The 23,166-nt window shown below is 52.7% G+C and overlaps 1 protein-coding gene across 6 annotated transcripts in view; it reads left to right on the top strand.

Annotated features, from left to right (window-relative positions):
* The first annotated feature begins 778 nt into the window (after positions 1-778).
* Positions 779-23,166, top strand: part of Klhl25 (kelch like family member 25) — a 27,446-nt gene continuing 5,058 nt past the window's right edge. The window contains exons 1-2 of one of the 6 annotated variants that reach the window (XM_050154034.1): positions 779-912; positions 20,960-22,764. In XM_050154034.1, the coding sequence (XP_050009991.1) occupies positions 20,971-22,740 (1,770 nt within the window). In that variant the 5' untranslated portion in view covers positions 779-912; positions 20,960-20,970 and the 3' untranslated portion in view covers positions 22,741-22,764. Of the gene's footprint in view, positions 913-978; positions 1,000-11,893; positions 11,915-13,972; positions 14,104-14,134; positions 14,156-20,959; positions 22,765-23,166 lie in introns of those variants that run through there. The other 5 variants (XM_050154038.1, XM_050154037.1, XM_050154035.1 and 2 more) reach the window with 5 other exon arrangements.

The raw sequence follows: 23,166 nt of genomic DNA, 5'->3' as shown, positions 1-23,166 counted from the left end.
CTGTAAGTCAGTCTAATAAATTCCATCTATGTGTGTGCGCGTATGTATATGCAGATATGGATTTTTTTTTTCGAGACAGGGTTTCTCTGTGGTTTTGGAGCCTGTCCTGGAACTAGCTCTTGTAGACCAGGCTGGTCTCGAACTCACAGAGATCCTCCTGCCTCTGCCTCCTGAGTGCTGGGATTAAAGGCGTGCGCCACCAACGCCAGGCCAGATATGGATTTTATCTATATCAGTTTTGTTCCTCTAGAGAATTCTAACAGAGTAAAGAATATTTGAGGACTATTTTTAAAAAGTTTAAAGAAATAACCACCATTTTGACAGTAGAGCTGAAGTATGTCTTCTCCCCTGAAATATATGGATTCCAAGTGTAGACAGGGATTTGTGGCGGTAGAAACTCCCCGATATTGAAACTAGCCGGAGCAAATGATTCCCTTAACATGGGGAAGGTTAGGTCGCAATTCTGTAAAAAGTCTGCGATTCGGGAACAGAATGGGGCTTGTGGCAATCTACAAAGCCTCTTTGGAAAGCTCCAGAGCAGGTCGCGCTTCTTCTTTCTTCAACTCTGGCCACCAGGGCGGAAGGCAATGGCCTGTCGCTTTAAGAATCTGGTGGCAGTCGCTTTCCTCTCCCCGCCCCGCCTCCCGCGGTACCGGCGGCCGGGACGACCACTCCTTTCTCCTCACGCGGCCGTGCTACGGGTTCGTTGGCCCATCCGTCACAGAGGCGCGGCCTATGATTGGCTTCTGCTCTTCGGGCCGGGAGGCGGGGCGGGAAGGTCGGAGAAACTAGTTTGTTGGCAGCGCCGGTGCGGGTCTGCTAGGGGGAACGCGGCGGGGATTGGCGAGCCGGCCGGGGACGGCGGCGACGGCGGCGGGGACTGCGGGTCTGTGGAGCCTGTGGGGCCATAAGGTGAGTACCAGGTGGGAACCGGGCCGACAGGGGGCGTCGTCGTCGGGACTTGTCACCGGGACAGCGACTCTGCGGGAGGAGCGCCCGGTAGGGCTGGGTTCCCTGCGTCTGGGAAGTGGGCGCTGACCCGGGATCGCCCCTCGGTCGGGCTCGGGGTGGGGTGGGGGGGCGGCGGATTTCTTTGCTTAGTGCTCCCGCGGAGGCAATGAATTGTTTGGAAAACGGATGTTACGCTCGGGAGCTGCTACCCTCCTCCCCCGGGAGTGGTTGATTCATTGAGTCCGCTGACTCCTTTTTAAAAAATTACTATTGATCCTAGAAAGAGGAAGCTGCTTGTCTTCGAGGATGCGAACAGCGCAGCTTTGCGCCTAGCCCAGGTCCGCGTTCCTAGCGAGGGCCGAGGGTTTAGACCAGGGAAGAGAAGCCAGCCGGAGCTGGCCGTGTGTGGCCCGCCGCGCAGGGTCCTTCCTGTCTGGGAAGTTGTCTATTGTGGAGAAGTGGTGACACTCCTGGGACACACCCACCTGCCCACCCAGGTGGTGGCCCCCCTATGGGACTATAACTAATCTTCCTCCTCCCCAGTTGCTCGTCCCTCCTCCCATGCGTTGCCCAGGATCGAGAGCTCCTCTGGGATCTGCAAGGCCCCCAGTTGGCCGTTCTTTGTTGTATCTGAAGCTTCTCTTTCCTATTGTGGAATTGTGCGTCTGGGGCACCTGACTCCTTTGGGTTTCAAGGACCCTAAAGTACATTCCAGTAGTCTAAAAGAATTTTTTTTTTCTTTTTTAAGTCTTGTTAAGTATCAGGCCAGCCTTGAACTTGGGATCTTCCCATTCCAGCCTCTGAGTGCTTGGGTTATAAGCAAGTGCCACCATGCTCATTCCAAGAATTCCTAGAAACTTGGCCACAGGTAGTTGTGTGTGTGTTGGGGGGCGGGAGAGACAATTCCAGGCTCCCTCCCAGTTCATCTGTATATTGGGGAGTCCTGCTGAGTCCAAGTTGCTTTGGCCAAGACTCACTGCTGAGGCAGGACAAGGTATGCCAGTTGCATGGGCCATTTGGTTTCACCCTGGCCTGGAGTGGGACAGGGAGGAGGAGGAACTTGGGACCTGACCCTCCAGGATGCTGGGCCTCTCCTCTCATAGGTGACACAGTTATGCTGAGGACTTTTTATGGGTGTTGCTGAAGGCTTGTGTCTGGGGACAAGAGGGAGGACCCAGGGTACTCTTATCCTACAGTAGATTTAATCCCTTTAAGACAGGGGCTCTTGGGTTCATAGGCTTTGCCTTTTGGAGACTGGCAAAGTCAGTTTGGTTCCTGGCCGTATAATTATTGGTATTTCAGTTTTGAGTAATTTATCAGCAAGTGTGTCCAGGGAGATTGCTGCAAAGGAAGCAGGGGAAGACGGAAGGAAGAGACCTTTGTCCTGGGCCTCCGGCTGCAGCTGGATTCCCTGTGCTGTGCAGCCAAGGAGCTGTGGGCCAGTAGCCTGTTCCACAGTGGCTCGATTCCTGCTGATGGCATCTTAAGCCTGTGGGCACCAGTGTGGGGAGAGAAGAGTTGGAAGAAAAAGAGAGACATGGCCTTGCCTGTGGTGTGCAGTGACTGGCCGAGGATGGCCTGGAGCAGTGAGCGTGTGATGTAGGGGCGCTTTTAGAGGTTCTTTTGTTTGATTTGTCATTGGAGCAGACTGAGACTCTGCTTTTAGAGGGAAGGGGTGCTAGCATGCGGAGAGGGGGGGGCCTTGACACATCATAGTTTGCAGAGAGCCCCAGGGAGCAGGGTCCAGGGAGCTGGAGTGAAGAAATGAAGGCTTCGCGGAGAAAGGAGAGAAGAGCTAGCTAAAGCATTCCACAACCGATATTCCATATCCTGGGCTGCAGCCCCAGTTCCCTTGCCAGAGCTAGCTCTAGGATGCCCACTCTAGGCACAGGTGAGGTCACGGAAAAGGCAGATGGGAGGTGACCGAAAGGTTTATTCTTGGCTGTGATGGTGTGATGAGTATGGGCAGCCTTCCAGGATGCTTGGAGGGCCTGGCTTCCCAGGCAGCTTGTGGAGTGTGTGTGTGTTCCTCTGAAGACTTACCCTGCTAACCAGCTCACTGCTTGTGCCCTAAATCCTTTACTAGCAGGCAGTGTGGGTTTGTCCTCAGCAGGGGCTTGACTCCCTCCCCTTTATGCAGACTTGGCACCAGCAAGCAGCAGTGGCCACAAATGAATTGGCTGATTGAGACGCTGGTTTTCATCTAATGTGGTAAATTTCATAATTGAATTGCCTCAGCTGATCCATGCAAGGGAATCCCTTTCAAGGCCAGGAAACACTTGGACCCTTGTGCAGAGGGCCAGGAAGAGGCCAAAGTTAAGCATTCCCAGCTTACTGTAAGGGTATCCCTGCAGGACTGTTTCTGTCTGGCTTCCACTGCAGGCCATATTCCCTCAGTTGCAAGGGTGTCCTGAGCAACCCTATGCTATTGCCACTTCTAAAGGCATCTAAAGCTGACACCTGCCAGCCTTGCCAGGTCTCTCTGGGCTCTTAGCACATGAGGGCAGACAACGAAGGAATTAGAGGGACAGAAAGGGGCTTGGAGGTTGGGAGTGTGTTCCCCTTAAATCCCGTCAGCACAGGGTCAGTGGAAGGACTGGAGTTCCAATGCTTCTTGGGAGTAAGGCTGTCTTGAGGGTGTGAGGTGAGACCACGCACTTAGAGCATCCCCTGGAGTGGTGTCCGGCGTCTAGCGGACTGCTCATGCCCAGCTCCCTTTCCCTTTGCTCCATCCTCCTGACATAGCATGGAGGGGAAGCTTGTTCTCTGGTCGGCCTGCATGGTCCACAGCTGAGGTGCCAGCCTTGCCCTCTCCCTTCTTTCTCTTGCTCTTCACCCTTTTCCCCCCTTCCCTGTTTTGGTGTCTCTTAGGATGACAGAAGGTAAGCAACTGTCTTCTGTTCTTTAAGGCGGCCATTCCTTGGGCTGAGATTCCTTGGGCTCATTGGTAGCGAGCTTGCTTAGGTAGCACGCAGGAAGCCCTAGGTCAAAGCAGACATGGTGGCACACACCTGTTCTCCAGCTCTTAGAAAGTAGAGGCGGGAGCACCAGGAGTTCACGGTAAGCCTGGGCTACATGAGGCCCTGTCTCAAAATGGTGGTAGGGTACACCTTTAATCTCAGAAGTCTAAAATGCCACTGGGGGTGGGGTAGGGGCAGCAGTTCTCTTGAGTTCCAGGACATCTTGGTCTCCATAGAAAGTTCCAGAACAGCCAGGGATACTACTGAGATCCTATTTTATTTGTTTATTTAGTAGCAGCTTTGTGGTATTAGGAATTCAAGTTAGGCCGGTCAGGAGGGATAGGCAGGCGGATTTCTGAGAGTTCGAGGAAAGCCTGGTCTATAAAGCAAGTTCCAGTTCCAGGACAGTCTCCAAAGCTACAAACCCTGTCTCGAAAAACCCAAAAGAAAACAAAAGAAAAAAGAAAAAAGAAATTCGGGTTAGAGGTTAGAGCCACGTGTGGTGCTTTAATCCCAGCACCTTTAGTCCCAGGCAGGGTTCAGCTAGGGCTACACAGTGAAACCCTGTGTCAGATAGGTTAACTGAGAAATTGCAAAATAATTGAGTTAACTGAGAAATTGCACTGTGCTTTCCACAAATTCATATTTTTCCCCCAGGCATGTTCTCCCACAGTGGTCTACCCCCAAGTTCTGTATGTCTGGAGGCTTACTCTGTTTCAGCTCTACCATGGCCCTAGACCGCCTCCACCTCTTCAGCCCACAGTAGGGTCTCTTAGACCTGAAGCTGTTGTAGGAAGGACACTGAGTTCTGCCTGGTGACCGTAAGCAGGTCCCCTTGCCACTGTGGGTTCAGGTGGCTCTTCTAGGAAACAGATGCCCTCCAGTGTTCCGTTCACAGTCTCACTGGAAGGGCCCAGGGTCTGGCAAGCTCTAATGCTAGGCTGTTAGAAGGCTTGCGTATCAACCCTGTGTGCAGGGAGAATCTGAGAGTCAGCCTGTGCTGGGCAGTGTCTGAGACAAGGTGGGAGTCAGGAGCCGGGTGGGCTCTGGCTCCAGCTCTGCGGGGCACTGTGGGCATCAGATGAGTCATTCCTGTCTGGACCCTTGTTCTTCTCCGTGTAGGTGAGGTCTGCAAACACAAGCTCCCAGCTCCTTATCTGAGTGGAGCTGAGTCAGGCCCTGCTGGGAGCTCTAAAGGGCCAGGGCTCTTGTCCCCTCCAGCCTCCCTCAGTCCCCTGTGGTTCCTCATCTGAGGGCTGCCCTGTGCCTAGGAAACTGGGTCAGGGAAGCACCAGTCAGCCCAGGAGGAGCAGGCAGGGGCTAAAGGAAGGTGGCACATAGTTGACTCATTCCCAAGGTGCCCCTTGACTTGTCCTGGACATCAAGGACTCAGAGGAGTGGACATCAAGTGTGGGAGTAACTGTGTGATCCCCTCCCTCTAAGGAATGGGCTAGCTTATGGGATGTCCCCTGGGCACAGAGCCAAGGTGGAGAGACAGACAAAGGGCCCAGAGAAGAAGGGATTATGGGGAGCTGGGGGGTGGGGTGGGCAGCAGGAGGAGGCTGAGTGCCAGGCTTTGGCAAGGCTGTGCCTGCAGGACCAGTTGGATGGCTCCTCCCGCTGAGCAGGGCCATGGGAGAGCTGTGGCTGCTGCAGCCCGCCTGAGGACCACATCCCCCTGGCTGTCACCCCACCCACCTCTGCCAGGTGGCTGCTCTCCTGTCAACCACGCGGGCAGGAGTGGACTGCGGGGCAGGAGTGAGTGAAACCCAGCCCAGCTCTCTCTGTCTGTCCCTGTTGGACTCGCCAAGACGGGCTGAGCAAAGATCAATGTAGGCCAAGGGGAATTAATTTCCCAATTAAGATAGAGATCCTTTCCTTGTTGAAGACCGAGATGAGCCGCTTGCCAGGTTTGCGTAGCCGGGTCAGTTTGTTTGGGCAGGAAGGAGTGAGGTGGGCAGTCGGGGAGTGCTTCTCTAGAGAGTAAGGCAGCAGCACCCAGAGTCCAGAGCTTCAGTTCTCTGGGCCTGAGCGTCTGGCAGCGAGTCCCTTTATCTGCACTTGCCTCCCTGTGAGTTTACATCTTGGGGATCTGAAGGAGGAGGTATATATGGTGCTTGCCTGGTGGGTGACAGGGGAGGAAGGTGGGCTCAGGATTCACACGGGGCCTCAGCTTCTGGTGTACAGGGTGGGTGGTCAGTGGGCAGCTCAGCCAGGGTACAGGTTGAATGCTGTTTCCACTCAGGAGGGGCAAGAAGTGGACATTGTTAGTCTCTTTGTTCCTGATGTGTTCAGTTGGCTCTAACCTCTGCCTGGTTCTGGGGTTCAGCAGAGAACAGGATGAGCCCCATTCTCCTGAAGCTCCGTTCCTATGGAGGAGGCTGACCGCGGACAGAGCCGGTAAATGCAGCCACCCCACACAGGGCTGTTGGGAGAGTAGACTGGGAGGTGTGAGGAAGGGGAACAGGACAAAGGGGCTGGGGAATGCCCCCCTGGTGGTGACTTGTGAGGCAGAGAGGGGCGCTAGGCAGGCAGTGCGGGGTTCAGAGGCTGGGATGGCATGGGCCCCATGGCATGGGCATAAGGCAGGAGGGCCAGGCTTCCACAGAATGTCTCTTCTGAGGAGACCAAGGACCACTTTGTGATTTTAAATTATATATATTAATTTAAATATATTGACAGATTCCTTCTATACAAGGACAATAGAGAAACAATACGGTATGAAAGTCTGCCCCTTCCTCGGTGTGTTCCACAGGTAGAGATTGGGAATGAGCTCTGATTTTGTATATTCTGTCCTGTTCAGGACTCTTTAATCTCTGTCACTATATAGAGGGGAGCTCTTTCCCTTTTAATGTCAGCGTAGCAGTCCAGCCATCTTGTGGCCAGACCACCAGCCTTCGTGTTGCTCTCAAATGAGAAACTTTGGGTTGGTCCTCTTTTCCCCCATATCTCCAGTGAATCCTTGGAAGCCTGTTTGCATGTATCTTTCAGAGCAGGTGTGCCAGTTTTAAATTTTATTAAAGCCATGTGCCTTTGACCACTATGTTTTTTTTCCCACCAAGTGCCCATCTCTCCATTTTTCTTCCCTGCTTGATATTATACACATTTTGCTGCCTAGCTGATACGATGGGGCCGATATCATTCCTTTAAAAACATAATACTGCCAGCTAAGCAGTTTGTTCAAGCATTGTCCTTTGACTTTTCCAGATGATCAAGGTTCCGCCTCCTATTGGTCTCCTGGCCTCAGCAGGGGATGAGTGAAGCCCTGGGCTGTGTGTGCTCATCTGTGAAATGAGGCTCTTTGGTCCCTGCCCAGCCCTGCCCCCTGCTTGCTGCTGTATGCTCTGCTGGGAAAGCATTCCCGAAAGGTCCTTTGGGGCTCAGAAGCTCTGGGACGTGAGGACGTGTGCTTTCTCCTTTGGGAGCCTAGTGTCTGAAGGCTGGAGCATTTGAACGAGTGGGGACACCCCTAAACAACATCTTGTGACAGGCAGGCAGGTGGCTTTTGGTATATGCATAGAGCCTGACCCGACCCCAGAGAAAGTTGTTTGGCATTTCCGGAGCTTCCCAGGGGGCCTCTCCACCTGCCATGGTAGAACACTTGAGGTAACAGGGCAGGGTCAGCTCTCCTTATACGTGGAAGGGTCTGGAAGGGGTGTCTGTGGACTGAGTGTGTGTTGTGTGTTCCCGTGAGGATCCCTGTGTGTTTTCCAGCAGCAGGGAGCTTTATTAGAAGCCAAAAATGTGCCAAATGGGCACTTGTACTTGGGTGTGAGACAGAGAGTCTGGAGGCTGGAGGAAGAGAGGTAGATCTTGGGGACTGTGGAAAGAAAGCTAGGCTGTGCACACGGTCTCCTAATAGACTTTGCGACTGAGCGGTCAGGATGGCCAGGCTGGCCTGGGTGCCTGGTGGAGTGCATCGTTGCTGGGACTGAGCGCTGGGGTATTTAAATGGCAGGGCTCCTCTGTCCTTCCCTTGAGTCCTTGTTCCTTCCCCTCAGAAGCAGCACCGAGTCCGGTTGTGTGATTGATGCCCAGGAACCTTAGAACTCTGCCTCAGAGTGGGTGGGTACCTAATAGGACCGCCAACCTGACCTAATAGGAACAGACATTAGAGAGGAAGGGCTATGGTCATGTAGGCAACAGAAGGGACCATGCTCCCAAAGTGTTCCTGGGCGGCCTCCCGAAGTGTCCTTGTATAGCTCATGAGGGGAAGCGGAATGATGTATCTGCAGAACACCCCTTTTTCCAGTGTTTGGGAAAGGGGCGAAGGCGCGAGGCACTCCAAGGAGCTTTTGAGCGAACCCTAGCCTTCTGTCATCCCAAGCTTTGCGGGCAGGTTTGGCACCAAGTGGTAGGCTGGGTTGCCAGACTTCCTCTCAGGCACCAGCACCCACACTGGGGTATCTGTTGCAGGAAGCTGCATTTGCTATTTTTATCAGCCCAACTAGAACTTTATATCGAAAGATATAATTACAAGCACAATGTCAGGGTTTATCTGGCTGGTGAGACTGAGGCAGGGGCCACTGCACACTGCTCACTTGATGTGTAAAGCAGGGCATGTCTGCTTGGACACACCTATCCGGTCACAAAGCGCTTGTGCAACTGCTTCTGCGTCTACAACTTTCTTTTTGTAGACTGGGTCTTAGCAACTCAGGCTGGACTCAAAACTAACAAGTTTTGCAATGACGTTAAGGTCAACCATGACCTTAAACATCTGATTCTCCTGCCTCCCCCCCCTGCATGCTGGGATTGCAGGCGTGTGACACCGTCCCCTGTTTATGTGGTGCTGGGGATCAAACCCCGCATTCTCTGCATCTTAGGCAAACACTACCGACTGAGCTGTTTACCAGCCCGGTGTTATTCTGTGAAGTATGAAAGAGAGCTTTCCGGAGTTCACGGAGATATTTGCACCTGAACACAACTGGTTGGTCATGCAACTGTGGGGGAGCCTGGGAAATTATTAAAAATTGCCGAGACCCCCCACTTGATGCCACCTCCTCTGCTAAGTACCAGGGACAGAGATGAAGAAGCCCTGTTTTGAGCTTCACACTCAGACCCGAAATCTTAACCTTTGGATAAGTAGCCTGATCTGCGTTGCAGACGTTTTCAGTCTGGAGACCACTGGGACCCACGGGGTAGCCTCTCTTGCCCTCAGCTTGACTTTGTGTAGCTTCAGTTATCCGTGGTCAGCTGCTTTGAAAATATCAAATGGAAGGGCTGGAGAGATGGCTCAGGGGTTAAGAGCACTGACTGCTCGTCAGAGGTCCTGAGTTCAATTCCTAGCAACTACATGGTGGCTCACAACCACCTGTAATGAGATCGGGCGCCCTCTTCTGGTGTGTGTATGCATAATAAATAAAGAAATTGTTTTAAAAAAATCACATGGAAAATTCCAAAGACAGGTGTGGTGGCCCAGGCTGATTTCAGATCGGCAGTCTTCCTGCTCTGCCCTCCTGGGTTTTGGGATTGCAGGAAGGGCCCACTACCACCACACAGCTGGTCTCTTACCGTGCCTAATTTGAGATTCGGGGACCAAACTCAAATCCCTATACTTTATCAAGAACTTCACCGACTGAGCCATCACCTCAGCCTAGAACGCTGTTTTAAAGGGTTCATAGGGGTAAAGTCCACCCAGATAGTGCACATGTGGGTTCCTATGAGGTGAAAGGTCAACCCTGGATGTCATTCCTGACACTGTCTATCATGGCTTTTTTAAAACATAGGGTCTCACGGTGGTCGGGAGCTTGCCTAGGTTTAACCCCAAGGACTTGCCTAACCAGTGCGGAATTGTGTGTCCTTCCACACCTGACTTTTTATGTGGGTCTTGGGATGGAGCTCAGGTCCTCAGCTTCCATGGCAAGCACGTGTCCAGCCGAGCCATCTCCTCAGCCCAGGGCAATCCGCCGTTGTACCTGTAACCCCCTTGCCGTGCAGGGTAACCTCTTTACAGGAAAGGACCACTGCGCGATTAGGGGCTCTGTCTTGGACTCCTGCCTGCCCAGGGCTGGTGCTGACGGTGCATGGAGGAGGACGGTGGCAGGGGTGGCGGCTCTAGCGGACTCGACCGGTTCACGTGCTCTTGTTTAATTACCTCCAAGTGGAACGTTGATTTCACCACCAGAAGAGAAAACCAGAGACCTCTGGCAGCCAGGGATCCGGAGCAGGGATGCTCTTTACCCAGTTCCCCTTCCTGCTGCTTGAGGTTGGCCTGTCCAGCTGGGCTTGTGTAGTTTATGGGCCACCATCCAGAGCAGCACTGAGCGGGGGGATGCTCCCCTAGTTACAGCTCAAAGTGACTTTTGTTTTTATAGATGAAGACTCTCTTTATTTAATTAGCCCGGGCTCTGCTCAAACTTACTATATAGTCCAGGCTAGCCCGGAGCTCAAAGTGATTCTGTCTATTGTTGGGACTGTATCCATGAGCCACCTGGCTTAAATGGTTAAACATGGGCAGGAGAGATAGCACGGTGGGTAAGAGCATTTGCTGCTCCTGCTGATGACCTGGGTTTGGTTGCCAGCACCCATGTGGCTGCCCATAACCACCTGTAACCCCCATTCCAGGGAATCTGGTGCTGGCTTCCGGCCTCCGAGGCACCAGACAAGGAGGTGGGGTATTCGCATTCAGTCAGAACGCTCACACCCGTAAAAAGAAAGCCTTCTGAAAAGTTCAAACATGAAACACACAGGCTGCACCTCAAGAAACATGACTGTCACAGTTGTGCAAGTTTATAATAGCCCTCTGGACATTTCCATTCTCACTGCAGCGGATAGCACCTCAGTCCCCTTCCATGGCATGGAGCTCTGGTGCATCCAGCACAGACAGAGGGGATGCAGAATCTGCCCTTGGAGCTGCAGACACAGATAAGCAGAGTGGGCAGTGGTCTGCAGTGGAAGGAGCCAGCCATCAGGACGCTGCAGGGCTACAGCAGAACAAAGGGTGTTATTCTTATGAGAGACAGGACAGACGTCCCTCTGGTGTGAGTGTAGTGTACACTAAGCGCCGGGAAATACTTGTTGAATTGAATTTCTCAGCATCTGCTGTGGATAAGGTGTACTGAGCAACGTAAGAACGTGGGGTTGTGGGGCAAGTGATTGTGGGGGGAACTGGAGCTGGAAGGGTGGGAGGGGAAGAAACTGGGGCTATGGAGAGGAGGGAACTGGTTGAACAAGGCTTGAACATCCAAGTTCCCCAAAGGCCTCTGAGCAGGGGAGGTTGGGCATGCTGAAGCGTCCCTGAGTGAGTGGCTGTTTATGGGCTTCCGTGTATTTGCTATAAATATGCAGATGTATGTCATTTCAACAGACCAGGGACTATCTACCAGCTATGATGTCCAAGCACTGCCTCTGTACTTTGCTGAGAGAGGCCTGTCATTTGGGAGGAGAAGGAGCTGAGGCTGTGGTGAGAGACAATGACAGAGGGCCAAGGGCCTTGGTGGGGGTTGGAGGGTGCGCGACCTGTAGCCCAGTGACTGAATGGTGCTGCAGGCTGGGGAACAGGGAAAAGAGAATGGGAGTCTGCGCACGAGTTTCACAGATGTGGGCGGTCCCCGGCTCATCTGCGTGAATACTGACTCTGGCCAAGTCTCGGATGTGTGCATGTTAGTTATCGTCCCCCAACTCTTCCTGCCGGGAGTTCCTGTAGGCTCCAGGGAAAGTGTGGTTAATGTGGAGGAGTTTTACAAGCCAGTGTCAACTGAAGCTCTTTTGAGGGCCTCCAGATCCAAACAGGTTTTCACAGTAGTGCTGAGACATCGTCTGCCTTGTTCATTTTCTCCTGAGTGCATAACTCAGCATGCCGGTATTTTCCCGTGACCCACGCAGCAGGTTACCAAAGTGTGCCCGGGTAAACCATCCATTCAAGGTGCAGGTTGGGAATGCGGCAGAGTACAGCAGTTCATTGATACGGGTCAGATTCCACACTTGAGTGACCCACAGAGGAACTGCCGCTGGTCGCTGGTCAGAGAAGAGAGGCCGTGCTTATCTGAAAAGGCTTTATCTGGGTGAGACTGGCTTTTCTTCGGGTACCGTAATCAGAACCACAGATCTTAGCAGATTGAAGACTACAGCAGGTAGAAGTCAGCCAGTGTTCTGGGAATAATTTTTTTTTTTTCAGAATAATTTATGGGAAGCAACTCTGCCTGTGTGACTCGTGTGTGTGTGTGTGTGTGTGTGTGCGCGCGTGCGCGCATGCATGTGTGAAGGTGTGTAGCACTGTACTCCACAAGCTTATCAAAAGGCAGCTATCAGACCACTCACTCATTCTTGAGCACTGAGGCTCTCCTGGCCTTTCGTAGCCCGGCCACCATGGATGCCTGTGTCCAGGGGAACTGAAGGAAGATCACCGTGAGTGGAAATGCTGGGGCAAAGGGCACCTAATCTCACTTTGAAAGATGCTGCCAGATGGTTCTCCCGAGTTGGTGGTGGCTGCTGCCTTCCTTGTGCTCCTTTAGATGAGCTTGGGGCGGGGGCAGTGAGAGGGCTCAGTGGGTAATGGTGCCTGCCACCAAGCCTGAAGACCTGAATTCGATCCTTGGGACCCACATGGTGACAGGAGACACCAGTGCCTGAAAGTTTTCTCTGGTTTCCACATTCAAACCATGGCACATGTGCTCCTGACCCCAAAGATATAAATAAATATAAATTTTTAATTAAGAGAGAAGGAGTGAGCCGGCCTTGGAGTGTGCGGTTTGGGGACTGGGAACATGATCTTCACGGAAGCCAGGGATTGTGGGAAGCAGGGCTTTCTGGAGACAGAAGGCGGTTCTCTCCTGGGACATGGCTGCTACTTTTAATCTCACTCGTTTTCTCTGCTCTCCTGTGTGAGCCTCACTCCGGGAGGCTCATGGAAATCGGTATCTAGGTCAGTGTGTTCTTAATGGCTCCATCTGTGAGGCCAGAGTGCAGGAGAGGCAGCCTCTCCTGAGTACCCGGGTACCTGGGAGCCCCACACCCCTCTACAGGCCCTGGTGTGCTGAGTAGGGGCTGCCTGTTCTGTCTGTGGCTTGCTCTGGCTGAGTGGATGGGAGAACCCGAGTGCTCAGGCCGCTCGCTTTGTGGCTAGAGTCATGGTGCACTCTCCACTGGCCATGCGCCCGTCTGGAGCTCCAGCTGGGCCTGGAGATCTGGGCCTGAGACAGTGGAGGGGGAGCAGGTGGTGGCAGTGGCAGCTGAGTGACACCTGCTGCCTGGCCTGATGGGCTTGGGTCTGTGCTCGTTCTTGTGACTGCAAGAAGCCTCTCTGTGGGGGCAGCAGGAGCAGGGCTTGAGTGGTCGCCTGGCAAACACAGCTTGTAAGACGGCGACACAGCTGTGATTCTTCTCTCAAGAATTTATCTCAGGAGAAAGCAGTAATTCAGCCAAACAATGCTGTTTGGGTTCGGGGTAAAATTTAAAGTACAAACCCGTCAGGCTGTGTGAGAGCTATTAGGAAAGTGTCCCATGTGTGAAGTGGAGGTAAAAACAGTATGAAAGAGTATTCTGTAGGTGCAGTGACTGAGGTTTAGTGTTTCATATGGGGCCAGGGATTTGACCTGTGCCGTGTGCCCAGCATCACTGTAGCTTTTAGAAGTGTTTAGTTGTGGTTGCCGGGCGGTGGTGGTGCACGCCTTTAATCCCAGCACTCGGAGGCAGAGGCAGGTGGATCTCCGTGAGTTCAAGACCAGCCTGGTCTACAAGAGCTAGTTCCAGGACAGGCTCCAAAACCACAGAGAAACCCTGTCTTGAAAAAACCAAAAAAAAAAAAAAAAAAAAAAAAGCGGGTTTTTTTTTTTTTGCTACCTCTTCTTAAACCTTTTTACAGTTTTCTTCCAGAATTTACCTACTCTGTTTAAGTTTAGTGTTAGCATTTATGTATTCGTGTGCGTGTGTATGTGCACATGCGTGTGCGCACGTGTGTGTAGGCATCTGGAGGTCTGAAGGGCACTAGCAAGAGTCGATTATCTTCTTCCAGTGATGTGGGAGTGTCATATATCAATCTGTTGATTTCATTGGTTAAGCAATAAAGGAACTCCTTGGCCCTGATAGGTTAAAAGATAGATGGGAGGAGGAAATAGAATAGAATTCTGGGCAGAAGAGGAAGTGAGGTCAGACTCTGCTCTGCTCCTAGAGAGACACCATGCTCAGCTCTGCCGGACAGACACGATAGCTCTGCGCTCTGAGGCCAGGATGGACGTAGGTTAGGATCTTTCCGGTAAGCGCACCTTGGGGTGCTTACACACATCATTCGAAATGGGCTAGTCCAGGTGCGAGAATTAGCCTGTAAGGGCTAGAGTTCATGGGCCAAGCAGTTCTTAAATGAATACAGTTTGTGTGTTGTTATTTTGGGCATGAGCTAGCCAAGCGGCCGGGGTGTTGGGGACGCAGCCCCGCCGCTCCTATTTCAACATTCCAGCACATATGTTCTGGGAATTGAATTCAGGCCGTCAGGCTTGGCAGCAATCCACGCTTCATCTTCAGCTACTGGCTGCCTTTAAGACCCTGTCTGAAAACCAACAAACTAGCATTTAGACAGGGTCTGACACAGCCCAGGTTGGCCTCAAATTAGATGGTAGCCAAAGGTGATCTTGAACTTTGGCTGCTGCAGCCCTTGTCCGGGGCTGAGAATGCAGGTGGGCGCTGTCACATCCCAGCTGATGAAGGGCTGGGAAAATCCGGGGTCTTGTGTGGGAAAGCCCTCTACCGACTGACCTACGTCCTCACCCCTATTACATTTTTAAAAAGTCATGTGTTTTCATGGCTTGTAGTATGTCTCTGCACCATTTGCATGCCTGGTGCCTGAGGAGACCAGAAGGCAGCATCGGATCCCTGGAACTATCGTTACAGATGGTTCTGAGCTGCTACGTGGGTGCTGGGAACTGACCCTAGGTTCTCTGGAACAGCAGATTTATCTCCCCCATTACAGATTTATCCTTGGTCCACCAGTGTGTCTACATAGAAAGGTTTTTTTTTATAAAAAAAAAAATTTTGTTTATTATATATATAATAGTCTGTCTGCGTGTATGCCTGCAGTCCAGAAGAGGGCACCAGACCTCATTACAGATGGTTGTGAGCCACCATGTGGTTGCTGGGAATTGAACTCAGGACCTTTGAAAGAGCAGACAATGCTCTTAACCACTGAGCCATCTCTCCAGCCCATGGGGTATTTTTTGTTGTTGTTGTTGTTGTTCGAGAATGGATCTTTGCCCCAAAATGGGTGTGGGGGGGGGAACCTACCCTACCTGCCACCTCTCTCTCTACTCACCTCCATGGTTCAGGGATATTGTCTAGATATTGTCATCGTCAGTCTCACTCATCACTGTCACTTTGTCCTTTATGGTGGAGCCCCTGAGTGAGCATGTTGGCCTAGGCAGGATACCAGGCAGTCAGAGGTGGCCACGGAGGGTCTTGAACTGACACGTGTCTGGGCATGAGGGTCCGACAGCTTTTGTACAAAGCATATTGGTGAGAAGCTGGCCATTTCCACACGTCCTCTTGGCTTGGTGTTAAACTCTGGGCAGCTGTCCCATCCTGTCCCCCAGGCAGCGTTGTAAACACAGAGCACAGTGACCGGAGGCAGCTTCCTACTTGCCACAGAGCTCAGGACAGAAGTGAATCCATTACTGCTACGGCTGTCTTGGGGCAGAGGGCACGCTTTCTTCAAAGTTAACTGTCCTAACTAGACAGAGCCTGGGCGAGAAAGGTTGCTCTGCGGGTGGAGAGACATGATACGAGAATCTGGTGACAAGCCAGGCTAAGGCCTTCCTCTCCAACCCGCGTCTAATGCCACGTCTTTCTCAACCTTGCAGTGTAGGGGTCACATGGGGAGGTTATAGGGACCCAAGCCAGAGACCTGGCCCTGTTCCAGTCTCTGTGGGCCTCTGGATGAATTTCTTAACATCTCTGCCCGCTTTCGCAACTCGTGCAGATGCGATTGCCTTGTCGGGTTAGAAAAGTTGGCACACAGGGCTCCCCATTAGCAGTCCTGTCTAGTCGTCGGGGTTACAGATGGTGGGTGAACAACAGGGTTCCACCTTCTGGCTTTCTCTGGGCCAGTCACGTTGTGTGACTGGTTTTCATCACTGAGATAGGAACAAAAAACGGTGTGTCCTTCCAGACCAGGCCCTCATCACCACTGCCCTGGGTTTTCCCTCTGACACAGTGACTGGCGGCTTTGTGGCAGATGTCTTTGCGTCCCTGGGAGTGACCCAAGAGTGAGCTCGATAAGATGAAGCTTCCCACAGCCGTGTGGTTCCGCCACGACAGTGCCGTTTGAGGGGTGTTTGCCGCCGTGAAACCTCGCCCAGCCTGACTGAAGCAGGTGTAACTCGGGTCTCAGGATTAAAACTTATGTCAAATGCCCAGCAAGAGAGGGCAGTGGGGGTGGGGACTGGGGAGAGAGACAATGTTCCATTATCCTCCCAGGGATTTACCTGGTGCGAGTATGCCAGAAAATGAAGGGATTTACTTTGTGAGGAGAGAGGGGACCAGCAGGAGGGATGGTGGGAGGGGCAGATATGAGCAAAGTACAATGACGTATTTGAAAACTATAATAATGAAACCTATTATTTCTTTAAATATTTGCTTACAAATCTGGTAAGCACAATGTGGCTTTGGCCACTTGGCAGTAACAAGTTGGCCTCCTCCTGGCCAGAATCCCCAGGATCTTCTGCAGGGTTGCTCTGTTCTCATTGGATTTCACAGGCCTTGACCCTTCCCCTCCTGCTCTGTGTGGCCCCTGAGAGAGAAGGCAGAGCTGCTGCCCTGGGTAGGGCCCAGCAAGACCCGTGGCCTGAACTGTTGCAGGCTTCCCCACTGCAGTGGAGAAAGGATTTGATGGCACCCGTCATTGTGTGAGACTGCACGGTCTCAATTTGCAGTCAGCCTGGAACCATCAATTATGGAGGCTAACGTGTGGCCATGCTCCTCAAGGATGCTTACCACTGGCATTGCCAGGTGCTGAGTGAGAAGGTTTGCCGTGGGAGAGGGTGTGGTTTTACATTCCTGTTATCTCAGCAGCTGGAGGCTGAGCATTGAGTTTGAGGCTAGCCTGGGGATACAGTGAGACCCCCCATGCCGGGGCCGTCCTGTCTCCATTCACTTCCCAGGTTTTGGGAAGGGAGGTTGGGGTGGGAGCTGGTATAGGGCTCCCCTCTGACCTCACTGACCAACATGGGGGACATGATGTCAGGGGCTCGCCAAGCACATGGTACCCCAGCACAATTGGTCTTGACCTCAGTAACCGATGGAAGCTAGGCTCTCCTCCTGTGCGTCTTAAGCAGGACTGGAAGCAGGTTTGTCCTGCCCTGTCGGGGTGAACTCGGGGGTGAGTTTTAGCTTGCTATCCTGCCCTTCGTGGGAAAGTTGAGGTAGGAACATTTGGTGACCTGAAAAAAGAAATATATGTATTACCAAACACTGCTCCTAGGGCCATTCTAGACCCACAGCCTTGTCAGCCTGTTCCCGTGGGGGAGGTGTGGGTCAGGCGGGGTAAGAGGTGTGAGCTCAGAGCCGCGCAGCAGACTGAGGGGCACATCTCCCTCTAACTCTATGACTTCACTTCAGGCTTTCCTGTTGTGGCTTGTGCCTGAGATTCCGCCCTCAGAAGGCCCCGCAGAAGAGGCCGAGTGAGACCCTGTCTCTAGAGCAAGCAAAATCTTATCAAAAACGTGCTGAGAACTTAGCATGGTGCTACAGGCCTTTAGTGTCAGTACCTGGGAAGCTGAGGCAAGCTGAGGCCTCTGAGTTCAAGGCCAGCCCGGTCTCTATAAAAACAACATTGAGAAGAGAACAAAACCAAAATAAAATGTGTCTGCAGTAAAAATATAACTCCTGCTGTCTGGTGGGCAGCCTCCAGCAACACAAGGCAGTGACAGGAATCCAGAGTTGGCGAAGCCCCACTTCTCTCTTTGAGGGGGGCTAGGGAAAAAGGCACTCACAAACTCTCGATGGCCTCCTTCTTTATTCTTTCTCTTCTTTATTTTCTCTCTGTTCTCTCTTTTTATCTCATGTTGTTTTACAGCTTTTATACCCAACAGAACCTTCCAGGCAGGCCAGGAGTCAAAACAGCTGCTCTCCATTTCTCAAGTGAGTGATTACAGGGAAAAGCATGTTTTCCATCTCCCTCCCAGGATTAAACATTTTATGTATTACAGGTGAAAAACAAGTTATCCCAAGAACCCACATACATTCACACCCAAGCAACTTGTTATAGGTTAACCATGTGGCAAGCAAGGTGGTTTTGGCAGGTCTTTTACTGGCAGGCTGCATTTCACAGTTACAAAGAAAGGCCCAATTACTTTGTTATATTGAAAGATAATCTTATAAGGAATCTTAAAGACTCACAAACCTAAACTTTTATATATGAAAAAGAATCAGTCAGCTCTTCTTTAAGTCTTTAGGACACGTATCCATTCACTAATAGTACTTCACATCAGGAGGTTGAGGGCAGAAATGGGTATAAGGACTTAATCATCACCTTTGGTCATCAGCCAGACCTAGCACGGAGAGCAGCCAGTAATAATTGGGCTGCTTTGTTCTTGTTCCCTGACCTTAAAGAGTTCCTCATTGAACTCTGTGCCTCTCTAAAACTTTAGATTGTCTTCTTGGGTTTTTCACCTCAAAGTTATTTAACAAAAACATTTTAGTCCAACTCTGTTCTTTTCAAAGCTTTGTTTCAGCCGCGATGCAGTCCGAGACCCGTGAACGAACACGTCTCCTAACGTTAAGGTTAAAATAATTTGAACTAGCCGGGCAGTTGGGACTCAGTCGTTAGTCATTGAGCTACAATCCGTGCAGCGCCTTCGGTGAGACTCGCAGACCCTGGCTGTGAAACATACCCTTGGTTTTATTTTTATTCATCAAGACTCTGTATAAGCTCTCGTTATTATTATCAAATTAGACGGTACAGCTTAGGGACGGGTCATCCTGACAATCCCCAGGTAAAAATGCCCAGTCGAATGGGATGTTTCCAAGAGATAAACACACTATAATACAGGCAGTGGAGATCTTCCCACATCCATCACACCATGCCAGACACCAGAGAAAGAACCGCAGCAAACATGGAAAGGTACAGCAGAAATAAAAGACATTCTGGGGTCTGCAGTCCTAAACGAGATTGGCCCACCAGAGGATTGATTCCCTTCTGCTGGGCTGACACCTGGACCTTCAACTGAAACCGGCTGCTCCTCTGGCATGGCCCACGGCAATGCACACTTCTGATCAACCAAATTTTAATTGATTCTGTTTCTATGCTTTATTTTTTGGAGACAGGGTCCATGTAGCCCTAGCTGTCCTGGATTTCTGTGTACACCAGGCTGGCCTCCCTCACGGAGGTCTGGTTCCGCCTGCCTCTGCCTTCCGAGTGCCGGGATTAAAGGCATGTGCCGCGATTAAAGGCATGTGCCGCAGGGATTAAAGCAAGAAAGGCAGCTCTTACCCTTTTAAAATGTGTGTGCGTATGCTATGTAGGGAAATGTGCATATGAGCGCAGGGGCCCTCAGAGGCGTTGGAGCCCCTGACGTTGGAGCTACCCAATAAGGATACTGGGAGCCGAATTCAGGTCCTCTGGAGGAACAGCACTGCTCTTCACGTGGGTGCTTGGCCTGCATGTATTAGGTCTGTGTCAGGCTCGCTCTCCCAGGCTGCAAGAGGGCTTCAGAGCTCCCGGACTGGACTTTACACTAGGTTGTGAGCTACCACGTGGCTATTGGAAATCAAACTCCAGAAGAACAGCCAGTGGTTTTAGCTGCTGAGTCACCCCGCCCCCCAGCCTTCATTTGCATTTTGAAGTGGAAAGCAGGCTAGTCTTTATTTGCAGGGAAAGGCTTGTCTTGTGGGAGTTGGGCAAGCACTGTGTATACCAAGGCCCCGGCCCCTTGTGAGTGTATACAAGTGTTCTAAGTGTATTATAAAAAGGGCTGCTTTTTCCCTGGAAGTGTCTGTGTGAGGCCCCATGTCTGCTCATCCTCTCGTGTCTAGAATGGTCTTTGGCACAGGTGCGGTCACGGGACTTGTGTTTTATGCCAGTTAAGTTCATCTGCTTAGTGAGGGTTCTGTGTGCCAGACGCTGACCGCTGACCTCCACCTCTGGGACTTCCTGTGGCACTTAGCAGCCCTGCCTGGGCACTACCTCTAGTGCCTTAGCCTTGATCACCTTCACTGCAGGTCCAGGAGCGACCACACCCAGCAGCACACCTGACCAGAACCTTCAGCATGGTTTTTAATATAAAAATAGTGCAGTCATTAACAACTCCCGACTTGCTGGGCGTGGGGGCGCACGCCTTTCACACTAGCCTGGGGAGGCAGAGGCTGGCGGGTCTCTGATTTTGAGGCCAGACTGCTCTGTAGAGGGAGCCAGGACATAACAGGGCTACATAGAGAGACCTTGTCTTAAACCACAAAAACAAAAACTCAGACTTAAAGAAGTAGAGTCTGCTGATGGCCTGAGGTCAGAATGCCTGCCTGTTTCTTCATTCAGCCACAACGGCAGTGAGGCGCTGGTGAGTCAGTGGGGCGCCTGGGCTCCTGTAAGCACAGTGTTCTTCTCATGGAGCCCTGAAACAGTGGGAAGTGGCGCTGCTTTTGCTGGCACTTTATTGTTGAGGAAAAATGCTTCAAGGTAAATTAATTTTCTCAATGCTCCACAGTAATGCCTTGGGATGTCTTCATGGTCCCTGTTCCTAACCAGTGGCATCAAGGAGTTTGGATCTTTATGCAGGGCCCTGTTGCCAGGCATGCCAATACCTGGAGCTCAGTACGTGTGTGTGTGTGTGTGTGTGTGTGTGTGTGTGTGTGTGTGTGGTGTGTGTAATGTAGATCCTGAGTGAGATTGGGTGTGTACCTACCACTTGCAACCAGAGGTGTGCGTCACAGGCCTTGGTCTCTGCGGGACAGGGTGAGACCCAGGGCCTTCTTGTCTGTAACATTTTTGGGGATACTGGAAGGAAGGCTTGGTTTCCTAGAGCTGGACAGAGGCGGGAGTGGAGAGAGCGGGGCATTTGCAGTTGAGCATGAAGAGCCCGCGTGCAGAGGGCCCACGATTCACTCTCGCTGCTCTCATCCCCCTGCAGGTTGGTGCACCATGTCGGTCAGTGTTCATGAGACCCGCAAATCTCGGGGCAGCACAGGCTCCATGAACATCTCACTCTTCCATAAGGCCTCGCACCCTGACTGTGTGCTGGCCCACCTCAACACTCTGCGCAAGCACCGCATGTTCACGGATGTCACGCTCTGGGCCGGTGACCGAGCCTTTCCCTGCCACCGTGCGGTGCTGGCTGCCTCCAGCCGATACTTCGAGGCCATGTTCAGCCACGGCCTGCGGGAAAGCCGGGATGATACGGTCAACTTCCAGGACAACCTGCACCCCGAGGTGCTGGAACTGCTGCTGGACTTCGCCTACTCCTCCCGCATCGTCATCAACGAGGAGAACGCAGAGTCGCTGCTGGAGGCCGGTGACATGCTGCAGTTCCACGATGTCCGGGATGCAGCCGCCGAGTTCCTCGAGAAGAACCTCTCCCCCGCTAACTGCCTGGGCATGATGCTTCTGTCCGACGCCCACCAGTGCCGGCGGCTCTATGAGTTCTCCTGCCGCATGTGCCTGGTGCACTTTGAGACGGTGCGGCAGAGCGAGGACTTCAACAGCCTGTCTAAGGACACGCTGCTGGACCTCGTCTCCAGTGACGAGCTGGAGACCGAGGACGAGCGCGTGGTCTTCGAGGCCATCCTGCAGTGGGTGAAGCACGACCCCGAGCAGAGGAAGGCTCACTTGCCACTGCTCCTGCGCAGTGTGCGCCTGGCCCTGCTGCCCTCGGACTGCCTGAAGGAGGCCGTATCAGAGGAGGCTCTCCTCATGGGGGACGAACGCACCAAGCTCATCATAGACGAGGCCTTCCGTTGCAAGACCAAGATCTTGCAGAATGACGGGGTGGTCACCAGTCCCTTTGCCCGGCCACGGAAGGCGGGTCACACCCTGCTCATCCTGGGAGGCCAGACCTTCATGTGTGACAAGATCTACCAAGTGGACCACAAAGCCAAGGAGATTATCCCCAAGGCGGACCTGCCAAGCCCCCGGAAAGAGTTCAGCGCCTCAGCGATTGGTTGCAAGGTCTATGTGACGGGAGGCAGGGGCTCTGAGAATGGGGTCTCTAAGGATGTCTGGGTGTATGACACTGTCCACGAGGAGTGGTCCAAGGCGGCCCCCATGCTGATTGCCCGCTTTGGCCATGGCTCAGCTGAGCTGGAGAACTGTCTCTATGTGGTCGGGGGACATACATCTCTAGCGGGTATTTTCCCTGCCTCCCCTTCTGTCTCCCTGAAGCAAGTAGAGAAATACGACCCTGTGGCTAATAAGTGGACCATGGTGGCCCCGATGCGAGATGGTGTCAGTAACGCCGCCGTGGTGAGCGCCAAGCTGAAGCTCTTTGTGTTCGGAGGGACCAGCATCCACCGGGACATGGTGTCCAAAGTCCAGTGTTTCGACCCCTCAGAGAACCGGTGGACCATCAAGGCGGAGTGTCCCCAGCCGTGGCGATACACAGCTGCTGCTGTCTTGGGCAGCCAGATCTTCATCATGGGGGGCGATACAGAATACACGGCGGCCTCAGCCTATCGCTTCGACTGCGAGACCAACCAGTGGACGCGGATTGGGGACATGACCGCTAAGCGCATGTCCTGCCATGCCCTGGCCTCGGGCAACAAGCTGTACGTAGTGGGAGGCTACTTCGGGACGCAGAGATGTAAGACCCTGGACTGCTACGACCCCACTTCGGACACTTGGAACTGCATCACCACCGTGCCCTACTCTCTCATCCCCACGGCCTTCGTCAGTACCTGGAAGCACCTGCCTGCATGAGAGGCACCTGTGGAGCCCAGCCAGGTGAGGAGGGCAGAGGAAACCCCTCTGGCTTGTCTGCATAATGGTTGCCCCATCTCCCCGGGAAGGTCCGACGAGCAGCGGGATGATGGGATTTAGGACTAGACAACCTGTTCGTATCCTACATCTTCTGGCACAGTTAACTGGCTTGCCAGCGGGAGGGGGAATATCTGCCTCCTGTGTGAGGTAAAGGGGTGAAGGCAGTCCTTCTGATCCCCGGAGCAGGTCTTACCCCAGAGCAGGTGCCTGTGAGCCCCGCGGCTCTTCTCAGTCCCAAGAGTGCGAGAAGCCGGAGGAAAACAAGAGCCCGGGCAGGGGGAAGACTCCGAGAGACAGGTCTGGGGCGGCAGAGAGCCTGGAGACAGGAGGGACTGGCGGGGGGGGGGGGGGGGGGGGGGGGGGCGG

This window comes from Alexandromys fortis, unplaced genomic scaffold (assembly GCF_014885135.2).
Source record: "Alexandromys fortis isolate MF-2015 unplaced genomic scaffold, M_Fortis_MF-2015_v1.1 scaffold_86, whole genome shotgun sequence".
In the NCBI taxonomy this organism is placed as follows: domain Eukaryota; kingdom Metazoa; phylum Chordata; class Mammalia; order Rodentia; family Cricetidae; genus Alexandromys; species Alexandromys fortis.
This window is presented reverse-complemented; position numbering and strand designations above follow the sequence as displayed.